The 27,676-nt window shown below is 39.8% G+C and overlaps 1 protein-coding gene across 9 annotated transcripts in view; it reads left to right on the forward strand.

The window, feature by feature from the left end:
- Positions 1–330: 330 nt before the first annotated feature.
- The window catches only part of SGIP1 (SH3GL interacting endocytic adaptor 1), a 211,326-nt gene continuing 183,980 nt past the window's right edge, over positions 331–27,676 (forward strand). For 5 of the 9 annotated variants that reach the window (XM_059924184.1, XM_059924211.1, XM_059924170.1 and 2 more), the window contains exon 1: positions 962–1,328. In XM_059924184.1, coding sequence (XP_059780167.1) covers positions 1,319–1,328 — 10 coding nt within the window. In that variant the 5' untranslated portion in view covers positions 962–1,318. Of the gene's footprint in view, positions 348–803; positions 893–961; positions 1,329–27,676 lie in introns of those variants that run through there. The other 4 variants (XM_059924200.1, XM_059924206.1, XM_059924166.1 and 1 more) reach the window with 3 other exon arrangements.

The following is a 27,676-nucleotide window of genomic DNA, read 5'->3' on the forward strand; positions in this document are numbered from 1 at the left end:
CGGATGCTAGAGGCGCCTGGCGAGAAAGGTGTCATTGAGAAGAAAGTTGGTTTCTACAGGGACTGCGGTGGGCGGCGGCGGCAGCCGCGCTCCACCTGGGGCTGGGCGGTGGCTCACGTGTGCGCTGGGCCCGAGGACGCGCCGGCGGCGGGATTCGAACGCCGAGCGGAGCTGCGCCCCGCGGTCTGGTCGGCGCCCGGCGGCCCAGGTCCGAGTGGGAGGAAGCGGCGCGCACAGCTGGCTTCCGTCGGGCTGAGGCCTCCCTCCCCGCCTGCTCCCCTCTCTCCCGCCTCCCGCCCCAGAAATTATCTCAAGCGTTGCCAGTGCGATTCCAGAGCCCCACTCGGGTGGGTTCTTTTGTTTCTTTGTTTTAATGACAGTTCCCAGCCCTTCGGCGTGTCATGCGCGATTAATTCTCTGGCTCTTTTGAAGGCAACTGGGGTGATATTTCTTCTGCATCATCCTTTTGGGGATAATTGTTTATGCTGTGACGTCAGCCGGATTGATTTTTCTCTCCTGAACGAGAGAGAGAGAGAGAGGGGCAGAGAGAGCGCGCGAGAGAGGGTCACAGATGTGTGCGAAGGCCACAGATAACTGACATTTGGAATTCCTTCAGGGCAAAGGGAGATAGCAATGGGAGCTTGAAAGTGTGCAGCCAAGACTTCAGGCTGCACGGAATAATTAAGAAGTTTTTCTTAAAAAAAAAAAAAAAAGACAGAAAAGAAAAAGAAGAAAGAAAAGAAAGTCCCCTCCGCAGCGAGCCACTTAGGTGCTCGTTTCATGCCGGAGTCCCCGGTTAAGGTGGCAGCGTCTGCTAATTAATCTCGGGTACCCAGACGCTGCAATAGGCTTAAGAAGACGAAGAGGAGGGGCGGGGGAAGTGCGTCACCAGGTGGGGAAGGGGCTGTGCATTTGGTGACAAGCGGAGGGGATGGGGGTGGAGGGGAATGGGGACGGGAAATAGGTTCTGTGTGCTCTCCGGGGGTATTGTGTCAGGAGATGCAGGCTGGCTACCATGTGACGCGGTCCAGAGCTGAAGGGATTGGCCGAGGCAGCGCAGGCGGTGCAGCTTGGCCGGCTTGCTGTTCCTCTCCCTTTCTCTCGCAGCATCTTCCTGGGAGCCTGTAGGTGAAGCAGCACCAGCAGCATCCATGGCCTATCTTTGGGGTTAACACTCGTCTCCTTTGGCTTCAGCATCGGACAGAGCAGATCTCTCGGCAGCGGCAGCAGCGTTGTGAGGACTTAGCTGGGACCTGGAATCGTATCCTCCTGTATTTTTTCAGACTCTTTGGAAATTAAGGAATGCAATTCTGCCACCATGATGGAAGGTAGGATGCTTTCTGCTGTGGTTGACTGGCTTCAGGCAAGGTTTGGGCAGAACAGTGTTGAATTATGTGTACAGTCTGTGTTTGTGGCTGGTCTAGAACCTGGTTGCCAGGATTTGCAAGCAGAAATTCTGCAGTTTGCTTGCAGCGGACCAGGGCTCAGACTAATGGAATCAAACCACAGGGCTTCTTGTTTAGCTCAGAACCTACAGAGCTTGCCTAAAGTGCTTGCAAGGAGCTGAGATAGAGCTAGCAAAGAGCTTGCAAAGCAAAGAAGTTGGGAGAGAAGATAAGGTTTTCTGCTCTGGGTTCCTGGGACTTCACTGATTAAACATTTACAACGGAAACTTGTCTTCTGAAATTAACATTAGACAGGAGAGGTCATTGAGAGAGTTATGCATGCTGTCATTTTCAGTGAACTGTTTAAAAATTTTAAAAATTCTTGTAAGATATTTTTATCTCTGCAATTTACCTCATACTGTTGGGGTGAGAGGTGCAGCAAATTTAGTCCATAAGCTATAGTTTTATGGGGCTGTCATTGCAACAGAATGAGCAATATGAGGAAAATATCTGGGACTCTTGGCTTCTGATTAGGGGTCTTATCAGGTTAAAAAAAAAAAAAAAAAGAATTTTGTGCTTCCTAAATGTGTTCTCCGTGCAATGGTTCTTAGCCAAGCATCAAATGATTACTTAACTGATTACCTTTTTGCATTCAATTTTAAGTGTAAGGAGGAACTTTCCCTGGGGAGATATTGTTTAAACTATATTTTATTTTACTAAATTACCCTTCTAAGCTTGAGATGGTGACAACCAAGATTGCCTCAAGAAAGCAGCAAGCTGATTAGGAAAGAAGCAGGCAGCCCTACCCTGGCTTTGATTTTCTGTTTTCACACTACAGGATGGTGCAAAACTCCTGGCCTTTCCTAAGATGACAGGCAGAAATTTGTCCCCAGCCTGGATTTCACAATGCGGAATCGAGTGCATAATGGGTCTCAAATCAGCCATGAAAATGGCAGAGAGGCCACCTCTTAAGCCAAGGTCTGTCTTACAGATTTTAAACATTCCTTAGAAATTTACCAAAATGGAATAAGAGGAGAATGGTTGCAAAAAACAGAAGCGTTGCCTGTACTTATTTGGCAGAAATGAATTCTTTTTGCTTTCTCTGTCATCATGTCAAACATTGTTAATGTGATTTGGAGAGTGAAGAATTCTACAGTCATGGCCCACAGATTTTTAGAAAATAGCCTTAAAAGAGAGATTGGGTATCATTTTGCTGTGGAGACTGGTCTTGTTTGCAAAGGGCTCTCAAGCTAGTTCTTTAACTATAGGCCTAAATAAAGTGAGATTACTAATGCTCTAAGATTAAATCATTTTCATTAATTCAAAATGAAATCCAAAATGGATTTAACCTTTGAGTAACAAGGCAAAACAAACAAGAAAGAACATTACTGATGAACTTTTCAATTAGAAGCTCATGTGGATTACCCTCTTCAGAAAAAATTTGTGTCTATAGAGGTACTAGGTTTCTCCAGCTAAATTTCACGTAGCATTTCTTGAGCATAAATCTGCACATGTTCTGATTAGATTTTAATCTTACATGGGGAAGTGGAAGAGCTTTCCTTTTACTTCTTGCCTTATAAACTATGGACTTAAAGTATCTTTGAAGGAAGTAATATTTTTTGATGCTCATTAATGATTCTCTTGGTAATATTGTCTATTGTGCCACCCCAGAATGTCAGTTCAAAGCCCTGTGATAAGCTTATCTGAGCTGCCTACACTGAAATGAGAACTGTAACAAAGACGTGTTGGAGCTGAATTAACACTACTGCTCTGCATTGACCAAATTTATCTAATGAAGGATGCTATCTTAGCACTGTTATGAATTAAAGGTGACATTAGGGGTGCGGTGGCCATCCATCAGATCCTTGCAAAAGAAATTGGACAGGTGTTTCCAGTGGCTTAAACATTTAAATGAAACTAATAATTTTTATCTACCTAAAGGTTCCTACTTAAATACTATTCAAGACTTATTATCTTCACGGTTCAGGGACCTTAGAGAGGCTGGTGGGAACCTTAATCAGGAATCAATTTGCCTATCAATGGCCTTCCAACTTAGTTGCCAGCCTTTTTGGTAATATATGCATATTTCTGATATTGCATCTCAGAATTTCACCTCTGAATTGCTCTTACTCTGAAAGTGTGTTATAGCAGTTGTCATTCCCCCTTAACTCTTCCCTGGAGGAAGCTAGGCTTCCATCTATCATGATAGCCTTGGAAAGATAAGAAAGCCCCTAAAAAGCACCCTGAAATCCTGTCATGGCAGCCGTCTGCCCAAACATCAGTGGGCTCTGAGAATGTGTCACCAAACATCCAGATAGGTAACATGCTGTCTCTTCTCAATTAGTTCATATGCCACACACAGATACACACACACACACACACACACAGAGTTGCACACGCATATGTCATCCACTCATGTACAGTATTTTAGAAAGGGAGAGAACCCACATTTGCATTTGTGTGTGTATATATTTCTATATCTACTGAAGTGTTTTAGTCTAGTGCTCAGGAAAAGCATGGCCATGGCAACTTTTCAAAGCTACTTCTCTACTTTGTGTAAAACAAGAGTAAACAAATACTCATCAGAATGGCTTATGGTTTAATTTTGGGTTCTCATTTTGATGGAACAGGATATAAGCTCCATTCATTCAATGCCTATTGGAAATTCTGGCCATAGAAGAGAACTGTTACTACCTCCCCAATGATTCAAGTATCACAGAAGGCAGTGAAGTACTTCTGCAGGGACCTCAAGCACGTTATCGGTAGTTTGTGGCTCCATGGCTCCTTTCAAATAGTTTTCTTTTAAAGAGTATATTTTAAGGGACTTGATTTGTTGATTCCTGCATTCTTTATTTTTTGGCAGTGGTTAGTATTGGGTCTTTCCTAAAGAATGCCCTGTGATGTGGAGCCTTATGTAGTATGACTGTGAAGGGAAAGAGGATGAGCAAAGGGAATGATTTGCTAAAGGGCATATATGTCGGCCAAGTGCGGTCTGTGTGATTAGGGCAACTATTCAGGGATTCTGTTGTTTTTCACATATTATTATTATTAAAGTTTGAAAATGACATTTTAGCTACTTTTTTGAAGGTAAGTGAAACTAGGTCAGGGTTTCCAGGGACATTTATTAATTTGTGAGGCAGCCTGGGAAATTTTCCCTTGTGTGGAGGAACTAGACTGGAAGTGCTCATGTTTTCAGTTCCCTATTCAGGCTCTTAGGTGTTTTACTGGAAAGAAAAGTTTAGGGGCGGCCAATAGTTTCATCCTATAAATAATTTTTAAAGTTAACAAGCATATTTTAAGGGTTTACTGGGTTTAATTGCAATGTGCAGAGTAATTTAATTAATTTTATTATTTTTACTATTCACAATAACCTGCAAGTAAATGTATTCTGCACTGAGTGCTTCTGCAGTACTTTTTCTAAATTGTAAAAATATAAACTAATACATTAAAAAAAAAAAAAAAAACTAATACATTGAGGCAGAAAAATGGGAGGATGGATTTTGGACCCAAGTTCATTGAACAAGAAAGCTCCTATTTTTGATCCCTCTTAACATTTTAAATATGAACTTTTTCTTGTTACTTTGTATCAAGGTGGGTATGTTAAACTGATTGAAAGCTAGGCCTTAAGTTTCTTTGGTTGCCTCTGTCTCTCTTTTAAATGTGAATACTCACAGAATCATACCTCTCAATTCCTTGTTAATACCTTTTACCTCCAAAATCAATATTTAGAAAAATTTAAACAATTCTAGATTAACTGATCTTCTGTTGTGGCAGTGAACCGTGTAACAGTAAAGGCTTTTCTTTCCCCTATCTAGAAATGAAGTTTATTTATTTGGAAATTTCTTTGCTGTAATCAAAAAGGAACGAAGCATTTTGAAGCTGGAACTGTTCATTTTCTAGTTAGCTAAGAAGTTTTAAAGGGAATGCTTTTCACTCTCCTACCAATTCCCTTCCCAGAAATGGTGATGATATTTTGGAAAATCTTAAGCATGCCTATGAGATTATAATATATATTCCATCCCTTATGTAATTTCTCTCCTTCCTAAGGGGCTCGGGGTTGCAAAAAGCCTCCTGTTATGTATAAATTCCCATCCAATTCCCAAGGCCAACTTTAAATCTCTAAAAAGAACATGCAGTCTTTTTTAAAAAATTAACTTAGATAAACCATGCTAGAAGACTGTGGATAATTCTTTCTGTTGGATTTGGCACATACACTATCCGTGTTTCAAATAAACAAGTTGCAGGAAGTCAGCAACTCAATTTTTATGTTCCTGAGTTTGTTTGTGAATTGGTCACTTGAAACAAGTTTTCCTGTAGAAATAATGATATAAATGATGGTTGGATTCTTTCAGTAGTCCATCAAAGGCTGTTAACCCGTTATCTACCTGAAACTAAATATTTGCCATGAAATGTATAAAGAACATGACAGTTACTATAGTAGTTAGCCAAAAGAGAACAATGGCATTAAATGTATTTTCAATTTCTAATGTTGCTACTTGAGGGGAAGAAGGTTTACTTAGAGGTCAATGAGGAGATGGAGAGAAATTTTGAAGGGTTTTTTTTTTTAGGTATTTTTAGAAGTTTTAGAGACTCGACACTGGATTTTTCAATTATGTTCAATTTTACGTCCATACTTGTGGTTTACCTATTTGCATTTCAATTTTATCATATCTAATGCTGTTTAATTGTGATCACTTTATGGAAACTCACAAATGGAATTAAGAAAGAGAGAAAGATAACTGTAAAGGAATTGAAAAAGTTAAGGGATTATAATGGATGTGAGCTCACGCGTCTACAAAAGTCTCTGAGGAGAAATTAACTGGAGAAGAGATCATAGGTAGAAGGGAATTAGGGAGCATGCTAAGTGCAGGATTCCTTTGAGGAGAAAGTAGGGTGTGGGGCAGAGGTACTGGATCTAATGGGTTTGTGCACCGACTACCTAATATTTCTATGGGCTTAGGATGGCTTGCTCACCAGCGGAAGAGCTTTGGGGAAGGAGGTGTAGACTTGGGGAGGAATGAATCTCCATTCTTGGAACATGTATGCCATTTAATTGTACCTACAGGGTGTTAGAAAGATATTCAGTATCTCTATTTAATATTTTCTATCATGTCGTTTCCTTATTTAAAAAAACTTCAATACCTTCTCATTTCTCTTAAAATCTAGAGCATACAGGAGCCAGCACGCTCTGGCCTTCTGTGCTTCTTCAAGCTCATCTCACATGGCACTTAACAGTGACAGCCTTGCTGCCTGTCTCAGAGTGTCTAGAACAAATACTTTCCTACCTCAGGGCTTTTGCCCTGCCTAGAACACTCTTTTGCCAGCTCATGGAGTAACTGATTCTCTTGTGATCCCAGCAATACTGCCGCCTCGTCAGGAGGCCTTCCCTACCATCCTTGTCATCCCAAGCTCCCAGACACACACCCTGGGCCCTGAGTCCATCTCAGTGTCCTCTCTCTCCTAAGAGCTGTATTTATCATTCATGGTTGTTTAATGGTGTATCAGCTAAATCTCTCACTCAGAAGTAAGCTCCATGAGGGCAGGAATCTGGTCTGTCATATCCCCTCTGTATCCTTAGCTCTTAATGCAGAGTGGATGCTGTGATGTTTGTTTATTGACTAAGTGAATAAAACCTGATGTAAATGACTCTGATGACTTCATAGTTTACATTATAAGGTATTATTTGGGGCATTATGGTGGATATAAGAAAAATAAATTGCTCAAATTTATGTTCTTGCTGGAGAAACAAGATCTATAAACATGAGATAACTAGGGAAAAGATATGTGTTATGGAGTACTAATTGTAAGATACAGATAATACCTTTTGAGAAGCAAAAGAAAAGAAATAGTCCAATTGAAAATATGTACTTGAGCTTAAATTATTATGGTGATTAGCTCCAAGGAAATGATTTCATACTGGAAAAAGACAAGTTATAGCAGAGCTATTCAAAGACATTCCCAGAGGCATTGTTGTCAATATCCTGTACATTTTTTTGTTTTTTCTCTTCCTTCTGCTTTCCTTGTATTTCTGCCTTCCTTTCTCCATTTTTCTCATTCTTCCATTCCTCCTTTTCATTCCAGGGCTCTCTTTCCTTTTCTCTGGTTTATGACCAGATCTGAAAATAATAGATTATAGAGCTAGAAAGTTTGACTTGGAATTTGGGAAAGTGTTTTTAAATAAATTAATGTATGTAAACTACTGTAATATTGTACTATGTATTTGTGCATGCAGTGGCAATGTGTTGGTATGTGAGGTTTTTCAGATGCCAAATTATTCTTGATTGGAGAATCTATGAATCTTAGAAACTCAATGTGTTCTCTGAATTTGTGCAGACTGGATTTTTTTGGTTGAAAGAGCATGGGCCCAGAAGTCAGACTTAGGTTTGAGACTAAGTGTTGTAACTTCTTGGCTATGTGTCTTGAGAGGATTACTTTACCTTCCCGTGGTTCTGTTTCCTTGCAAACAAAATACGAGCATTTATCTGTCATCCCTCTAGAACTTCCAGCTCTAAGAGTCTCTGGCATTTGCTGAATGATTTGGATTCCACATATTCACTCCCTCCAAGGTTTAAATTCTAATGATTGACTCCTCTTCATCCTACCTCAGAACATACCTTTGCTGACACAAAAAATGATTCAAATATATTACTATCTGCTTTTATTGGTTTATTCTTCCTCTGCTGTCCTTTTGCACTTATGCTACAAGTTTGTCTTGCATCTTTGCTGTGCTAGAAGACAAAAATGCATCTATGCAACCCTCTTATATAGCTCTTAGCATAGAACTATTTATGTGTCCATTAAAAATTGTATATTGAATGAATACTAGGTGTTAGGCATGGTTGTAGGTGCTAGAGGCTCAATAGTGAATAAAACAGATTCCTGCCTGCACGGAGCTTCCTGTTTGGTTCAAGAGAGACATGATAAAATAAAATAAAATGCAGAGTACATTGGATGTGGGTAAGGGCTTTGGAGAAGAGCCGAGTGGAGAAAGGGGACAGAGGAAGTAGTGGAAGGATCGGGGCAGATGGGGTTGCAGTTATTAAATAGGGTGGTGATGGAAAGCCTCTCTGAGAAGACATTTGAGCAAAGACTTGAGGGAGGGAAGGGAGTGAGCAGCCAAGTAATTATCTGGAGGAACAGTCTAAGGAAGCAGGGGGAAGAGCCAGTGAAAGGCTCAGAATGTGGGCAGAACAGCAAGGAGGCCCGTGTGTCTGGAGCAAAGGTAGGGGGAATGTTCGAGAGGTACTCAGAGAGGTAACAAATAGACACCTATGAGTCCCTTTCTCTCTCTCTTTTTTAAAAAATTTATTTATTTTACTTATTTACTTTTGGCTGCTTTGGTTCTTTGTTGCTGTGCATGGCTTTCTCTAGTTGCGGCGAGCGGGGGCTACTCTTCATTGCGCTGCGCAGGCTTCTCATTGCGGTGGCTTCTCTTGTCGCGGAGCACGGGCTCTAGGCGCGTGGGCTTCAGTAGTTGTGGCTCACGGGCTCTAGAGCGCAGGCTCAGTAGTTGTGGCACACGGGCTTAGGTGCTCCGCGGCATGTGGGATCTTCCCCGACCAGGGATCGAACTCGTGTCCCCTGCATTGGCAGGCGGATTCTTAACCACTGCGCCACCAGGCAAGCCCCCTTTCTTTTTTTTTTTTTTTTTTTTTTGGTTGAAATATAGTTGACTTACAATATTATATTAGTTTCTGGTGTACAACATGGTGATTCAATATTTTTATAGATTACTCACCATACAAAGTTATTATAATATTATTGACTATATTCCCTGTGCTGTACATTACATTCCTATTATTTATATTGTATAACTGGTAGTTTGTACCTTCACCTATATCACCAATACCCCCACAACCCTTCCCTCTGGCAACCACTATCTGTGAGTCTGTTTCTGTTTTCTTATATTTGGTTATTAGTTTTGTTTTTTAGATTCCACATATAAGTGCAAACAAACAGTATTTGTCTTTCTCTGCCTGACTTATTCCACTTAGCGCAGTACCCTCCAAGTCCATCCATGTTGTTGCAAATGGCAAGATTTCATCCTCTTTCATGGCTGAGTAATATTCCATTGCATGCGTGTGTGTGTGTGTGTGTGTGTGTGTGTGTGTGTGTGTGTACATATATATATATACACACATATATATATATACATACATATATAAAGATATTATCATGTCTTCTTTATCCATTCATCTGTTGAGGGACACTTAGGTTGCTTCCATATCTTTGACTATTGTAAATAATGCTGTGATGAACATTGGGATGCATGTATCTTTTGGAATTAGCGTTTTTGTTTTCTTCAGACAAATACCCAGGAGTGGAATCGCTGGATCCTTTCCGATGGTAGGAAAGCCAGTTTCCTTTTGCAGAAGTCAGTCTGCATGGGCCTGTGTTATCCATGTGTCAAGCAACAGGTGGGCATTCAGAAGCCTGGTATTTTGATCCGAGTTCTGTGACTGTCTTTTGATGGTTCCTCTCAGACCCATTCTTCCCCCGTATTTCAGTAAGTGGATGCATATCATGCTCTTGCCTTGGCTTATGGTTCCAAGCCCGAAGTTAGAGCTGAGAGTTCAGCTACAATTCTAGTCTTGAACATTTCCACACAAAAGATAGAGCTTCATGATAAGGTGATATCAGAATCAGAATTACACATCAATTCACAAATATTTTGACTATGTATCAGAGGCTTTTATTTTTATTTGGTTCATATAAACTTCTATTATGTACCAGGGCTAGTATTTTAGGAATTTTTAAAAGACCCAGAGGGACCCATGTCTCATATCTTTACAAACAGTATAAGGAAGATGTTACTTAACACGTTATCTAACATGTCCTATCTGACTTAGGACATTGTCATAAAATTATGTGGCACTTGAACATACTTCAAAGTTTCCAAAATGTTTCATTCATTTAACAGGTATATCTGGAACTTTTTCCTTAGTCTCATGTGCAATTCTAGGCCCAGTGAATATGATAGCAAAAAGGGGCAGCTGTAGTCACCATCCTCAGAAACTCAGAGTCTAGTATATATTATCACATACTCTGTACAGATTTTATTCTACACTATCTCTGTGTGGTAGAAATAGGTATTACTATCTTCATTTCAAACAGGAGGCAACCAGGGCTCAGTGATATTAAGTGACTTGTTCAAGGTGACCACCTTACCAAAAGGCAGAACCAGCATTTATTAGCCAAACTTGAATCCTAGTCAAGTGTTCTTTGTTTGTTTAATGCTGTGATTGGAACATCCTGCTCAAATCTGAAATTGTTTGGCCTGGGTCTCTGGCTGACAAGCCAACAGCAGATTGTCTAAATTTGACATGGTATTTCAAGAGCCTTCTTCAAAACTAAGCAAGTTAATTTTATTATCAGGTCATGAGCCTTTAGACCAGCTACCATCCTGAAGAAGACTACCTAATGCAGGAGTATTTTAGCCCAATGGGCTCCTTTCAATGACACTGACTGGTTCCTCGAATTTTATGATGGGAAGGGACATGTGATATCACTAAGCCAGTGGACTCTAAACTTTCACAGCTTACATTCTACAAAACACTTTATCAGAAAGCCTGGCTCCCACTATGAACAAAAGCCCTTTCTCTCTGAGAAGGACAGCTCGGTGTTCACTGACATTCCGTGAAAGCCTTGACCATTATCATGAAAACGTGATGGTGTGTGCTACCCTGGAAGATTAACCAATCTAGTCCAACCTCATTTTGCATTGAGGAAACCAAAACCAAATGAAACAACCTTCCCAAGGATTTTTATTCTTTCTGTAAGAGGACAAGTCAAAGTTTATTTTAGTAATGATTCCAAAAATGTGAATAGACAAAGACTTGGAACCTGTGGTGTCTTTCACGTTCAAAGGTGCTGGGGCTGATTGGGTGACTGCCCAAAGACACACAAATGAATGTGTCCCCAGGGTCATCGCTCTACTGAGTGCGTATACAATGGGGCCATTTATAGCTGCCTCCTGGGCTGCCATGGCTCCTGCATCTGCTGTTGGTGAGTCAGGGCCATGTGGAGGGAAGGACCAGGACCTGAAGAGGCTGTACCTCCTGAGTAGCTATGTGACCTTGAGTGAGTTCTGGACCTGCTTTGGCCTCACCCTCCCCATTTGTAAGGTAGCAATAATGCTGGTTCCCTCCCTCAGAGTCGTTGTGAAAATCAAATGAGGTCATCAATATGAAAACATCTGAAAGGGTGTGATGCAAATGCCAGTTACTTTCTCAGATGGCTCTCTCTCAGCTTGGTTGTTACATGTGGGTCTGTTAGCATTTGGTGGCTAGGCACTACTGCTTGCTATTTTGCTTTTCATGTAGATTATTGCTGCATCTCTTTCGCAGAGAAGGCTTATAGATTTCCCTCTTCTCTTCATACTGTTAGTTACTAGCATATCCTATCATCCTCTATTCTCAGTGTCCGTGTGCTACACTGCCCCTTTCTTGAACATGGCAGACATCACTAATCAATCATAGTCATCTTTCTGTCCGGCCTCAGCACCTATCTAAAAATCACATTCCAGGCCACCTCTGCCAGTTGATTGAAGTTGGCACATGAGATGATGTCACTTTGCTCTCCCTACCACGGGCGGTTTCCGTAAGTTGAAATACACTGCATAAAACTAGAATACGGGTGGTCTAGCTGTGCACCCAGCCTTTACAAATGCCCTTAGTGAGTCACTGAAAAATAACATGTGAAAAATTGCCCACAGCCCTGGTTATGGTAGCAATGATAGGAAGTGGTCTGTAAGCCCTGTAACAGGTAGTGCCCTACTCCTGTGCTGTTGACCTTAACCATCAAGTTTCTCTTAGCCTCCTTGTGCCCCAAATTCAAAGAACTGTGTCTACCAAGTAACCAAGCCAGAGTCCTTGTTGGGATTCGTTCCTGACTCCTCCTTCCTGCCTGCCTTGTGTCAGTAGGTCCTCAAGAGCTGTTGATTATCCTTCCTGAAGAGCTCCTGACTCTCTTCTCTCTCTTTCATCCCCTGCTACCACACCTGACAAGACGTTGCTGCCTCCATCTTCCAATCCATCCTCCTCACAGCCATCAAAGAGATCCCTTTCCTCACTGCCTTTGATTGTTCCTCATGCTTCTAAGATGAGGTCCAAATGCCTTCGTGTGCTGTGCAATACTTTCACACATGGGCCACGTTATGCCCTCATGTCTCACTGCCCCTGCCAAACAGAAGTGCCTTGCCTTCTCTTTCCCTTGTATATGCTGTCCCTCCCCTTCTCTGTCTGGTAACGGTCTGTTCTGATCATTCAAGGTCAAACAAAAGCAACCCCTTCAAGGAAGCCTTCCTACAGTCTCCCAGGTTGAGGGTGAGGTGCTCCCTTCCCTGTGCTTAATTCTCAATTCCCACTCTCCAAGGCCAAGTAGCAGAAGGTTTAAGAACCCTGACTTTGGAGTCAGACTGACCTAGGTTAAACCTCATGTGTGTGACCTTGAGAAGCTAGTGAACCTGTTTTCTTATCTGGAAAATGAGAGTGATAATAACAGTATCTGTCTCATGGGTAATTTAATCACATAAAGGTCTTGAGGATTAAATCAGAAAGTGCACTTTTGCACTCAGAGTTCTCTGGAGATACAGAACCAATAGGCTGAGAGAGAGAGAGAGAGGGAGAGAGAGAGAGAGAGAGAGAGAGAGAGAGAGAGATTTTTAAGGAAATGGGTCACTTGATTGTGGGGACTGGCAAGTCCAAAGTCCACAGAACAGACTGGCAGGCTAGAAACTTAGGTGGGGTTGATGTTGCAGTCTTGAGGCAAAGTGTTAAGCTCTCAATAAATATTAGCTGCTATTTTTTGTTCTTACACCTACTTTGTTTGTGTCTCCACCAAGGACCCAAGGACTCGGCTAGAGCCAGGACCATGTCTTACTCATTTTTGTATTATCACTGTGTGGCCTGTATAAGTGCTAAGTAAATATCCAGTGAATGAATGAATCCTGTCGAGGGATAACAGACTCTTTGGAGGATATTCAAGCCACCCAGTCTATGGCTATCGTGAGAATTAAATGAGTTAATATACATAAAACATTTAGAAGAGTATTTGGTCCATAGGAAAGACTTACTCAATTTACTCTGTTGGGCACATAGAAGGCTCCAGCATGGTTTCTGGATGCCAGGCAGTACCCCGGGGGACTGTGCTCTCTCTGCCCTCCCCAAAGCACCCATCTGCTGCGTAGCCTCACTCAGGCTGAGAGCCACACTCTGGTTCCAGGAGCATGCAGTTAATCTAGTATCTCACACATTCCTCCTGACTCTTTTAATTGTGTTCCTCTCATTTTAAGGGAGACTAGGTTTCATTGTAGAAAACTTAGAAAGATACAAAGAAGATATGAAGAAGAAATTGAAATCACCAGTAATCTCATTGTTATATCAATAAAATAACCAAACACGGTTACAACTTGTTGAGTGTAGAATATGGGTTTTGGGAATGGACAATCTGAAACTCTTAAAACCTCAGCAATCTCATCAGTAAAGTTGACATAACATCTACCACAAGACGGTGGGGAAATAAAATAAGATAATGTATAGACTGCACTTGGAACTTACCTGGCGTATTAAGTAAGCACGTAATACATGCTAGCTCTTAGTAGCTTTATGTTCAAAATATATATTTATGTCATAGAACCCAATTTTATCATTATAAATATGTACATATTTATACATATTTGTGTGTATATTCATACACATGACTTTTCCAGTTTACATTAGATTGTAACCACTATCCTAAGCAGCAAGTATATTTGTTAAGCACAGGGGAACTGGAGATAAACTTCCCAGACTCAAATCCTGATCTCTCTACCTTTGCCAACTATGCTAGCTTAGGCAAGTTATTTAACCCCTCTGTGCCTCAGTTCCTTCTTCTGTATGAAATAATCCCCAATGAAAAGGTTACTATAAGGATTAAGTGAGTTTAATATAGTTATTATTATTTTATTCTAATATATGTGATATATAATATACTTAAAGAACATTTGGTACAGAGTAAATGCTCGATCAAGAAATGTTAGCTGTCGGTGGGATGCAGCAAAAGCAGTTCTAAGAAGGAAGTTTATAGCAATACAATCCTACCTTAAGAAACAAGAAAGATCTCAAATAAACAACCTAACCTTACACCTAAAGCAATTAGAGAAAGAAGAACAAAAAACCCCCAAAGTTAGCAGAAGGAAAGAAATCATAAAGATCAGATCAGAAATAAATGAAAAAGAAATGAAGGGAACGATAGCAAAGAGCAATAAAACTAAAAGCTGGTTCTTTGAGAAGATAAACAAAATTGATAAACCATTAGCCAGACTCATCAAGAAAAAAAGGGAGAAGACTCAAATCAATAGAATGAGAAATGAAAAAGGGGAAGTAACAACTGACACCACAGTTATAATACACAATACAATACAAAGGATCATGAGAGATTACTACAAGCAACTATATGCCAATAAAATGGACAACCTGGAAGAAATAGACAAATTCTTAGAAATGCACAACCTTCCGAGACTGAACCAGGAAGAAACAGAAAATATGAACAGACCAATCACAAGCACTGAAATTGAAACAGTGATTAAAAATCTTCCAACAAACAAAAGTCCAGGACCAGATGGCTTCACAGGCGAATTCTATCAAACATTTAGAGAAGAGCTAACACTTATCCTTCTCAAACTCTTCCAAAATATAGCAAAGGGAGGAACACTCCCAAACGCATTCTACGAGGCCACCATCACCCTGATACCAAAACCAGACAAAGATGTCACAAAAAAAGAAAACTACAGACCAATATCACTGATGAACATAGATGCAAAAATCCTCAACAAAATACTAGCAAACAGAACCCAACAGCACATTAAAAGGATCATACACCATGATCAACTGGCGTTTATCCCAGGAATACAAGGATTCTTCAATATACGCAAATCAATCAATGTGATACACCATATTAACAAATTGAAGGAGAAAAACCATATAATCATCTCAATAGATGCAGAGAAAGCTTTCGACAAAATTCAACACTCATTTATGATAAAAACCCTCCAGAAACTAGGCATAGAGGGAACTTACCTCAACACAATAAAGACCATTTATGACAAACCCACAGCCAACATCGTCCTCAATGGTGAAAAACTGAAACCATTTCCACTAAGATCAGGAACAAGACAAGGTTGCCCACTCTCACTGCTGTTATTCAACATAGTTTTGGAAGTTTTAGCCACAGCAATCAGAGAAGAAAAAGAAATAAAAGGAATCCAAATCGGAAAAGGAGAAGTAAAACTGTCACTGTTTGCAGATGACATGACACTATACATAGAGAATCCTAAAGATGCTACCAGAAAACTCCTAGAGCTAATCAATGAATTTGGTAAAGTAGCAGGATACAAAATTAATGCACAGGAATCTCTTGCATTCCTATACACAAATGATGAAAAATCTGAGAGTGAAATTAAGAAAACACTCCCATTTACCATTGCAACAAAAGGAATAATATACCTAGGAATAAACCTATCTAAGGAGACAAAAGACTTGTATGCAGAAAATTATAAGACACTGATGAAAGAAATTAAGGATGATACAAATAGATGGATAGATATACCATGTTCTTGGATTGGAAGAATCAACATTGTGAAAATGACTATACTACCCAAAGCAATCTATAGATTCAATGCAATCCCTAACAAACTACCACTGGCATTTTTCACAGAACTAGAACAAAAAATTTCACAATTTGTATGGAAACACAAAAGACTCCGAATAGGCAAAGCAATCTTGAGAAAGAAAAACGGAGCTGGAGGAATCAGGCTCCCGGACTTCAGCCTATACTACAAAGCTACAGTAATCAAGACAGTATGGTACTGGCTCAAAAACAGAAATATAGATTAATAGAACTAATGGATTAATGGATAGAAAGGCCAGAGATAAACCCACGCACCTATGGTCACCTTATCTTTGATAAAGGAGGCAAGAATATACAGTGGAGAAAAGACAGTCTCTTCAATAAGTGGTGCTGGGAAAACAGGACAGCTACATGTAAAAGAATGAAATTAGAACACTCCTTAACACCATACACAAAAATAAACTCAAAATGGATTAAAGACCTAAATGTAAGGCCAGACACTATCAAACTCTTAGAGGAAAACATAGGCAGAACACGCTATGACATAAATCACAGCAAGATCCTTTTGACCCGCCTCCTAGAGAAACAGAAATAAAAACACAAATAAACAAATGGGACCTAATGAAACTTAAAAGCTTTTGCACAGCAAAGGAAACCATAAACAAGGTGGAAAGACAACCCTCAGAATGGGAGAAAATATTTGCAAATGAAGCAACTGACAAAGGATTAATCTCCAAAATATACAAGCAGCTCATGCAGCTCAATATCAAAAAAACAAACAACCCAATCCAAAAATGGGCAGATGACCTAAATAGACAATTCTCCAAAGGAGATATACAGATTGCCAGCAAACACATGAAAGGATGCTCAACATCATGAATCATTAGAGAAATGGAAATCAAAACTACAGTGAGATATCATCTCACACCAGTCAGAATGGCCATGATCAAAAAATCTACAAACAATAAATGCTGGAGAGGGTGTGGAGAAAAGGGAACCCTCTTGCCCTGTTGGTGGGAATGTGGATTGATACAGCCACTATGGAGAACAGTATGGAGGTTCCAAAAAAACTAAAAATAGGTCTACCATACGACCCAGCAATTCCACTACTGGGCATATACCCTGAGAAAACCATAATTCAAAAAGAATCATGTACCACAATGTTCATTGCAGCTCCATTTACAATAGCCAGGACATGGAAGCAACCTAAGTGTCCATTGACAGATGAATGGATAAAGAAGATGTGGCCCATATATACAATGGAATATTACTCAACCATAAAAAGGAATGAAATTGTGTTATTTGTAGTAAGGTGGATGGACCTAGAGTCTGTTATACAGAATGAAGTAAGTCAGGAAGAGAAAAACAAATACCGTATGCTAACACATATATATGGAATCTAAAAAAAAAAATAGTGGTCATGAAGAACCTAGGGGCAAGACGGGAATAAAGATGCAGACCTACTAGAAAATGGACTTGAGGATATGGGGAGAGGGAAGGGTAAGCTGGGACAAAGTGAGAAAGTGGTAGTGTATATATGGGCATATATACACTACCAAATGTAAAATAGATAGCTAGTGGGAAGCAGTCGCATAGCACAGGGAGATCAGTTCAGTGCTTTGTGACCAGCTAGAAGGGTGGAATAGGGAGGGTGGGAGGGAGGGAGACGCAAGAGAGAAGCGATATGGGGATCTATGTATATGTATAACTGATTCACTTCGTTATAAAGCAGAAACTAACACAACATTGTAAAGCAATTATACTCCAATAAAAACGTTGAAAAAAAAAAAAAAAGAAATGTTAGCTGTCGGGACTTCCCTGGTGGCGCAGTGGTTAAGAATCTGCCTGCCAATGCAGGGGACATGGGTTCGAACCCTCGTCCGGGAAGATCCCACATGCCGTGCAGCAGGTAAGCGTCACAACTACTGAGCCTTCGCTCTACAGCCCACGAGCCACAACTACTGAGCCCGTGTGCCACAACTACTGAGCCCATGCTCCACAACTACTGAAGCCCACGTGGCCTAGAACCCATGCTCCATAGCAAGAGAAGCCACCACAATGAGAAGCCCATGTACCACAACAAAGAGTAGCCCCTGCTCGCCACAACTAGAGAAAGCCCGCATGCAGTAACGAAGACCCAACTCGGCCAACAACAACAACAAAAAGATATGTTAGCTGTCATTATCATCCTCATGAAATAATCTCCAAAAACCTTATTTTTGCTGGCTGCATAATATTCCATAACATCAAACGTTATTTTACTATTTCCTTGGTGTTAGACATTTATACTGTTAGCTGGAGCTTGATTTGCATTTTGAGCTAGAATGGCTCATATTGAGTCTCATGGAATGGTATGAATTCTTGGTTTTCATTTAATATGATAGCTTGGTGAGGTGGTGCGAGTTCTGTATTGGGTTCTAGTCCTGGCACTGCCCCAGCCAGCAGAGGGACCTTGGACAGCCATATAACACTGAGAAGAGAAAGCAAAGAGTAGAAAGAAATTGATTGTAATTCAAAAAATTCTAGCATCTCCTGGCACCATTCTTTATTAGCTGTGGGTATGAGGCCAAGAATTTGCCAGGTGGGTAGGAATCGATTTTTTATGTCTTATTTGAAGGTTCTGGCTGTGTATCTTGGGCAAGTCACTATCTCTTTATTTTCCCATCTGTAGGATGGTAAATGATATGAACTTTCCTGCCTTTCTCACTAGGTTATAAATATCAAAGCACAAAATATAATGTGAAAGTATTTTGAAAGCTATAAATTTTTATATAAATGTAATATAGTATTAGGGCTATAATTACATTTAGTATCTAGGAAACTCTGTTTTCAAGTGAAAGGTTAGGCTAGGTAGTTTGGGAGGCGCTAACTAGTTTTAAGGTTCTGTGATCTGGTACTAGGATTTCGGGCTGTGTCCCTGCTAGAGTTAACCCCTCTCCCCATACCTCCCACCTTTCATGCATACAAATGGTTTTCTTCATTTTTGGATACCAGGAGACAAACACCTTTCCTAATTTGGTGAATTACTTATTTGAACAGTATAGTATATCATTTTGTTAAACTGGGTAAAAATATTGTTTCTAATGATGAACTTGTAGTGGGACAATTTAAAATACATTTAAAAGTGTGTCCAACTAAAATCTATCTTGGCATAGTTACAAAACCAAATATATAATATCAGCAAAGTCTAATCTGCTCAATATAATTGCCAGATCAAATTACTTCATCTGGATTTCTTTTCTAGAGTTTTCTGATATCTTCTATCTTAACGGCAACCCACTTCAAGTTGGCACATTGAAGGATAGAGCTCGTTGCTTTCTTGATAAACTTTGACTAAGATACAGAGGAAGTTTTTTTGGTGGCAGTGGAGTGCTTTGAGCTAGGCATGGTTCTAGGTGTGCGATACCTGTGAGCAAGACACAGAGAGTCCTTACTCTCATGGAGCTTGCATTCTACTATGAGAAGACAAGACTAACAAACCAAATGAATAAACGAGAGAATTTCAGATGGTGGTAAAATCAATTTTAAAAAAAGAATCTTATGGAAGAGAATGGAGAGTGGTGGTGAATGCTACTTTAGGGGGTCCGGGAAAGCATTTGAGCTGAGACTTCTTCACACTGTGACATGTGAAGATCCTGCAGGAGTGAGGATTGCAAGGGTCAAAGGCCTGGAACTTGGTAAGCTCAAGGAACAAAAGGAAAACCAGGGTGACTGGAGACCAGTGAAGGAGGGGGAAGGAGGCAAGAAAGAACGAAGGCAAGATTCATGTCACAGATCTCTTTACGAGGAATGGAGGTGGATCTAAAATTTATTCTGAGGCAATGGAAAGCCACTGGAGGCGTTTTAGCAGAAGGTCATCCTTCCATTTGTGTCTTTAAACAATTACTATGGATGTTGGATGAACTTGAGTGGCTAGAGCTAGCATTATGGCTTTTTGAGTGGGTTTTTTGGGGTTTTTTTTGTTTTTTTGAGAGGAGATTGTTTTGAATCTGTGTTTGAGTAATAAATACTCTGATTTCATTTAAATTGTATGTTCATTTTTGGGAAAGCTAAGAGAGATTGGAAGGAATTGTGCTGCCCTTCCCCCAACTACTCAGCACCATCTGTGCTGAGGTCTGAGGGCTCAAAGTGAGGTTTAATTTGACTTTATTCAATCAATTCTTTGTCTAACCCAAATGGTTCTGACATTAGATTTTTTTCAGAGACATGTTGACAGGTGAAAAAATTGAAGATATTAAAGTATATCAATATGTGTTTGTGTTATGCTTTTTATGTTATGTTGTGTTATGTTACTTGTTTTTTTTTTTTGTTTTTGTTTTTTAAAATTTATTTATTTATTTATTTTTGGCTGCGTTGGGTCTTTGTTGCTGCGCATGGGCTTTCTCTAGTTGTGGTGAACGGGGGCTGCTCTTCATTGTAGCGTGCGGGCTTCTCATGGCGGTGGCTTCTCTTGTTGCGGAGCATGGGTTCTAAGTGCACGGGCTTCAGTAGTTGTGGCTTGTGGGCTCTAGAGCACAGGCTAAGTAGTTGTGGCACATGGGCTTAGTTGCTTCGTGGCATATGGGATCTTCCTGGACCAGGGCTCAAACCCGTGTCCCCTGCACTGGCAGGCAGATTCCTAACCATTGCGCCATCAAGAAAGCCCCTATGTACTTATTTTTAAATGGCTTCAAAGCACTTCAATTGTTTGATAGTCATTTTGTTACTGAATCAGTTAGTGTATTAGGCTGGCTTTCATCACTGAGGCTCTTTCTCTGTAGGCCAGATCAGAAAGATGGAAGTACTTAAGAGACCTTGCTGTTGATAGAGGTTGACCTCTCAGTGTTCCATTTTCTCCACAAATATTTCCACTAAAACCTCTTGTGTCCTTTCTGAATTTCATTGCCTGAGTCCCTATTGCTTCCATTAAGCAGATTCACCTGTGCACACCTCCAGCTCTACAGCTCTGCCGGCCTACCTGCAGGTGCCAAAACTGCCAATGCTGTATGCGTTTGTCCCCTTCCTGATGGTGGCATGTGCTCCTATTCCAATCTTCTTGATACTTAGGACTCTGGTGTTCTTTTCTAAGTATTCATAGCAGGGAATTACACAGGCTTTGAAGTCAAAACAGACCTGGGTTCAAATCCTGCTTCTGCAACTTACTGTGTGCCTTTGGGCAAGCCTAAACTTCAGGGTTTTTTTGTGTGTCTTTCTCAGGTTTTTGATCTATCACAAATTCACAAGATTGTCAGCAAGTATTTATTGAGGTTCCAAATACTGTGCTCGGTACTAGGTGTCTATGGTGAGCAAACGTCAGGCCTTCTGGAATTTACAGTATAGTGACAAAGACACTAAATTAATACAAATTAGTACAGATGAACCATAATTCAAAAAGACACACGCACCCCAGTGTTCATTGCAGCACTATTTACAATAGCCAGGTCATGGAAGCAACCTAAATGCCCATTGACAGACAAATGGATAAAGAAGATGTGGTACATATATACAATTGAATATTACTCAGCCATAAAATGGAACGAAATTGGGTCATTTGTAGAGACGTGGATGGATCTAGAGACTGTCATACAGAGTGAAGTAAGTCAGAAAGGGAAAAACAAATATCGTATATTAACGCATATACGTGGAACCTAGAAAAATGGTACAGATGAACCGATTTGCAGGGCAGAAATAGAGACACAGATGTAGAGAACAAATGTATGGACACCAAGGGGGGAAAGTGGCAGGGGTGGTGGTGGTGGTATGATGAATTGGGAGATTGGGAATATCGGAAAAGAAGAAGTAAAGCTGTCACTATTTGCAGATGACATGATACTATACATAGAGAACCCTAAAGATGCTACCAGAAAACTAGTAGAGCTAATCAATGAATTTGGTAAAGTAGCAGGATACAAAGTTAATGCACAGAAATCTCTTGCATTCCTATACACTAATGATGAAAAATCTGGGAGTGAAATTAAGAAAACACTCCCATTTACCATTGCAACTAAAAGAATAAAATACCCAGGAATAAACCTATCTAAGGAGACGAAAGACCTGTATGCAGAAAATTATAAGACACTGATGAAAGAAATTAAAGATGATACAAATGGATGGATAGATATACCATGTTCTTGGATTGGAAGAATCAACATTGTGAAAATGACTATACTACCCAAAGCAATGTACAGATTCAATGCAATCCCTATCAAACTACCACTGGCATTTTTCACAGAACTAGAACATAAAATTTCACAATCTGTATGGAAACACAAAAGACCCCGAATAGCCAAAGCAATCTTGAGAAAGAAAAACGGAGCTGGAGGAATCAGGCTCCCTGACTTCAGACTATACTACAAAGCTACAGTAATCAAGACAGTATGGTACTGGCACAAAAAAAAGAAATATAGATCAATGGAACATGATAGAAAGCCCAGAGATAAACCCACGCACCTATGGTCACCTTATCTTTGATAAAGGAGGCAAGAATATACAGCGCAGAAAAGACAGCCTCTTCAATAAGTGGTGCTGGGAAAACTGGACAGCTACATGTAAAAGAATGAAATTAGAATACTCCCTAACACCATACAGAAAAATAAACTCAAAATGGATTAAAGACCTAAATGTAAGGCCAGACAGTATGAAACTCTTAGAGGAAAACATAGGCAGAACACTCTGTGACATAAATCACAGCAAGATCCGTTTTGATCCGCCTCCTAGAGAAATGGAAATAAAAACAAAAATAAACAAATAGACCAATGAAACTTAAAAGCTTTTGCACAGCAAAGGAAACCATAAACGAGGTGGAAAGACAACCCTCAGAATGGGAGAAAATATTTGCAAATGAAGCAACTGACAAAGGATTAATCTCCAAAATTTACAAGCAGCTCATGCAGCTCAATATCAAAAAAACAAACAACCCAATCCAAAAATGGGCAGAAGACCTAAACAGACATTTCTCCAAAGAAGATATACAGATTGCCAACAAACACATGAAAGAATGCTCAACATCACTAATCATTAGAGAAATGCAAATCAAAACTACAATGAGGTATCACCTCACACCAGTCAGAATGGCCATCAGCAAAAAACATACGAACAATAAATGCTGGAGAGGGTGTATAGAAAAGGGAACCCTCTTTCACTGTTGGTGGGAATGTAACTTGATACAGCCACTATGGAGAACAGTATGGGGGTTCCTTAAAAAACTAAAAATAGAACTACCATACAACCCAGCAATCCCACTACTGGGCATATACCCTGAGAAAACCATAATTCAAAAAGAGTCATGTACCACAATGTTCATTGCAGCTCTATTTACAATAGCCAGGACATGGAAGCAACCTAAGTGTCCATCAACAGATGAATGGATAAAGAAGATGTGGCACATATAGGCAAGGGAATATTACTCAGCCATAAAAAGGAACAAAATTGAGTTATTTGTAGTGAGGTGGATGGACCTAGAGTCTGTCATACAGAATGAAGTAAGTCAGAAAGAGGAAAACAAATACCATATGCTAACCCATATATATGGAATCTAAAAAAAAAAAAAAAAACCATGGTCATGAAGAACCTAGGGGCAAGACGGGAATAAAGACGCAGACCTACTAGAGAATGGACTTGAGGATACGGGGAGGGGGAAGGGTAAGCTGGGACAAAGTGAGAGAGTGGCATGGACATATATACACTACCAAACGTAAAATAGCTAGCTAGTGGGAAGCAGTCACATAGCACAGGGAGATCAGCTCAGTGCTTGGTGACCACCTAGAGGGGTGGGATAGTCAGGGTAGGAGGGAGGGAGACACAAGAGGGAAGAGTTATGGGAATATATGTATATGTATAACTGATTCACTTTGTTATAAAGCAGAAACTAACACACCATTGTAAAGCAATTATACTGCAATAAAGATGTTTAAAAAAATTCAAAAATTCAAAAAAAACCACATAAAACTGGTTTGGAGTTCACAGGAATGGAATAAAAAAAGACACATTGACTTTTTTTTTTAATTTTATTTATTTATTTATTTATTTATTTAGGGCTGTGTTGGGTCTTCGTTTCTGTGCGAGGGCTTTCTCCAGTTGCGGCAAGCGGGGGCCACTCTTCATCGCGGTGCGCGGGCCTCTCACTATCGCAGCCTCTCTTGTTGCAGAGCACAGCCTCCAGACGCGCAGGCTCAGTAGTTGTGGCACATGGGCTTAGTTGCTCCGCGGCATATGGGATCTTCCCCGACCGGGGCTCGAACCCGTGTCCCCTGCATTGGCAGGCAGATTCTCAACCACTGCGCCATCAGGGAACCCCCACATTGACATTTTAAATTTTCAGATAGCTATTCTGCAAGTATTTGTTAAGTACCTAATATATAGAGGTTCTGATTACCATGAACAATGAAACATATCCAAAAGAAAATAAGTGTTTTTTTTAATAAAAAAAATTAATACAGATGATGAAATGATTGCAAGCAAGCAAAGTGCTGTGAAGGAAGCACCAAATGGGATTCTCACAGAGCTCTTTATTTATTTATTTTTATTGAAGTATAGTTGATTTACAGTGTTGTTAGTTTCTGGTATGCAGCAAAATGATTCATATATATATGTATGTTCTTTTCCATTATGGTTTATTACAGGATAGTGAATATAGTTAGTTCCCCATGCAATACAGTAGGACCTTGTTGTTTACCTATTTTATATATAAGAGTTTGTATCTGCTAATCCCAAACTCCTAATTTATCCCTCCCCAATTCCCTTTCCGATGTGGTAACCATAAGTTTGTTTTCTATGTCACAGAGCTTTTTAACTATGGGGCCTAACCTGGTAAGGTGGGGGGATGAGTCAAAGTTGTTGCGAACATTAACTGACGTTGTACCTGTAACATATTTCCTGTGACCATTGCATTCAGTGGATCATCGTTGTTATTGTTATATCGTCTTTGCTATTGTCATTGTTAATACTACATGCACACCATGCCTGTATGTGTATATCCTTGATTCAGTGAGCTTTCCCAGAACTTGCTACAGGGTGCTCCAAAAATGTCTATTGACTGCGTTCTTGGTTATTTGCCTGGAGCTGCTCTGCATCTGTGCTCCCTGACGCCTGCCAGTTTACCTAATTTCTGACCTGCTTTCTGAGTAGTGTCTGGGACTAGCCACTCACACTTTGAGTTCCAGCCATGCCTTGACTCACCCGGATTCCTTAGAAAGCTCCTGATCTCATTGCTTTATCTCCTAAATGAATGTCAACCAGATCCCAACATGACAACTGCCTTGTTACTATGCTGTTCCAGAAGGGAAGAGGAACCTTTTAGGAGATTTTCCAAAAGAAAAGGAGGATGCCTCCTTCTCTGTTTAAGCCTCTTTGAAGAGCCCATGGCTACACCCACTCGACACCATAAGCACCTGTTCTGACTGAATTATGAGCCTGAGGGAATATTTCTTCCCATTGATTTCCAGCAAGTCTTTCCTATTCATCACTGCCTTAGAGCCTATGCCATCAATTGAATCCTCAAACTTTCCCATTTCTTCATACCAAAGGCTGTGAAACTATGGTTTTAATTTTTTATATTGTCTGTGCATATGTGATACATACATCTGTGCATGGTAAATTGTTGATTTTTCCAGCTGATGGGCGAGAGGAATAGCTTTTTATAGCCATTAGCTCCAAATCACCTCTTCTTCTGAAGTTGCTCATAACTGACTTTAGTTCTCCCTTCCTTTCTTCCTATTCTCTAGTTATACCTTATAGAAAGATAGCTGCCCCAGAACAACACTAGAGCTCCAGATGTAAGAAAGACTAAGAATAACATTATCCCTGAAATATTCCACAATTGCTCTTAACAAGTAACTACAGCTATAACAACTGCCCTCCCCAGGAGGAGGGAATGTTCGGGTAGAGCTCAGATTTATTAATGTAAAACTAGCTACCATTTCTCGAGCCCCTGATATATGCCATAAACTGTTCTTAAATTCTTTATAAGCATTTATCTCATTTAACCTTCACAACAATTCTCTGAGGTTGATACTATGATAATTATTCCCATTATATAGATAAGAAAACTGAGGATGAGGGAGTTTATGACTTGCCTAAATATTTAGGACTTGAACACCAATCTGACTCTCAAACTTATGTTTGAATCACTAAGTAATATTGTGTCTCAAATTTTTAACCTTGGAGAAATTATATTCATATATTCCCATATCAAGAAAAACAGTGACATCTTCACAACTGACAATTACAGCATGCTTACCTGTTTCTTCTCACCAGATAAATTGTGAATCTGAGGAGATTGCTGTTCAATTCCTGCATATATTATAAAACGTCTATAATACCTCACATAAAATTTTCTTGCTAATAAAAAAATGAGTAGATAATAGTAGAGGTAAAAAAACATTGTCCAGGATGTCCTTGCTCTGATTGTTCTTAATCAGATTGGTTTGCAGTTTCTCACATTTACTTTACAGGTTTCTATGGCACTGTATGGTAAAGCAAACTTTAATAAACTACACTGGATGTTCCAGAGGAAGTTGCAATGCCTTTTCAGTACTTAAAGCACTTCTCCTATGCTAGAATGAGAAATCTATTTCCACCTTTTGCTTAATAATCTATTGGGCACATCATACAATTTTTATTTTATAGCATTTCAGAGGCAGTTCAATCACCCGTTTACTGTTGTTTAATATGAGAAATAAAGTCCTTCTGACTGCGTGGTTTGGAAAAGGTCATAGTTCCCAATTCCCTATTAATAGCTTCACTGTAGTTAAGACTTAACACTGCTTTTGATTTTAATATTCCTAACAGATGCTCAGTCCTCAATAACTAGAATAATATGCGTATTTTAGAAATGTGTAAAAATATGCAGATCCTCTCCAAGTTTATTTATAAACCCGAAATAGAGCATTTATGCTATTTATTCTGCAGTAAATATAAATACAGCCCTAGGTATTGCCTTTTTTCCCCTGTGCACTGTGTTTCTTGTTCTCATTACAAGCTCTTTAGGCAGAGCAGGAAAAACAACAGCATAGTTGAACTCCCTATATAAGGCACATGCCCCTAAAGCGTGCAATAGTCCAAAACCATGTAGATTCTCTGAGGGCAAAATTGGCCACAGCACCCAAGGCTGGTAGTAACGATAGCCATTATTAGTACTATGTATAATAGTAATTATGTGTGCAGGGCTCTGAGTGAGTGACTGTATAAATGGTGGATCACCTATTTCTCACCATAACTCTATGAGGGTTATTCTTTTCTTTTTAATTTAAGTATAGGTGATTTACAATAATGTGTTAGTTGTACAGCAGAGTGATTCAGTTATATATGTATATATTTTTTCAGATTATTCTGTTATAGGTTATTACAATATATTGAATATAGCTCCCTGTGCTATACAGTAAATACTTGTTGCTTATCTAATTTTATACACAGTAGTGTATATCTGTTAATCCTATACTCTTAATTTATCCCTCTTCCCCCACTCCCCCTTTGGTAACCATAAATTTGTTTTCTATGTCTGTGAGTCTATTTCTGTTTTGTAAATAAATTCATTTGTATTATTTTTTAGATTCCACATATCAGTGATATCATATAATATTTGTCTTTCTATGTCTGACTTACTTCACTTAGTATAATCTCTAGGTTCATCCATGTTGTGGCAAAAGGCAATATTTCATTCTTGTTTATGGCTGAGTAATATTTCATTATATATATGTGCCACATCT

This window comes from Balaenoptera ricei, chromosome 1, assembly GCF_028023285.1.
Source record: "Balaenoptera ricei isolate mBalRic1 chromosome 1, mBalRic1.hap2, whole genome shotgun sequence".
Lineage (NCBI taxonomy): Eukaryota > Metazoa > Chordata > Mammalia > Artiodactyla > Balaenopteridae > Balaenoptera > Balaenoptera ricei.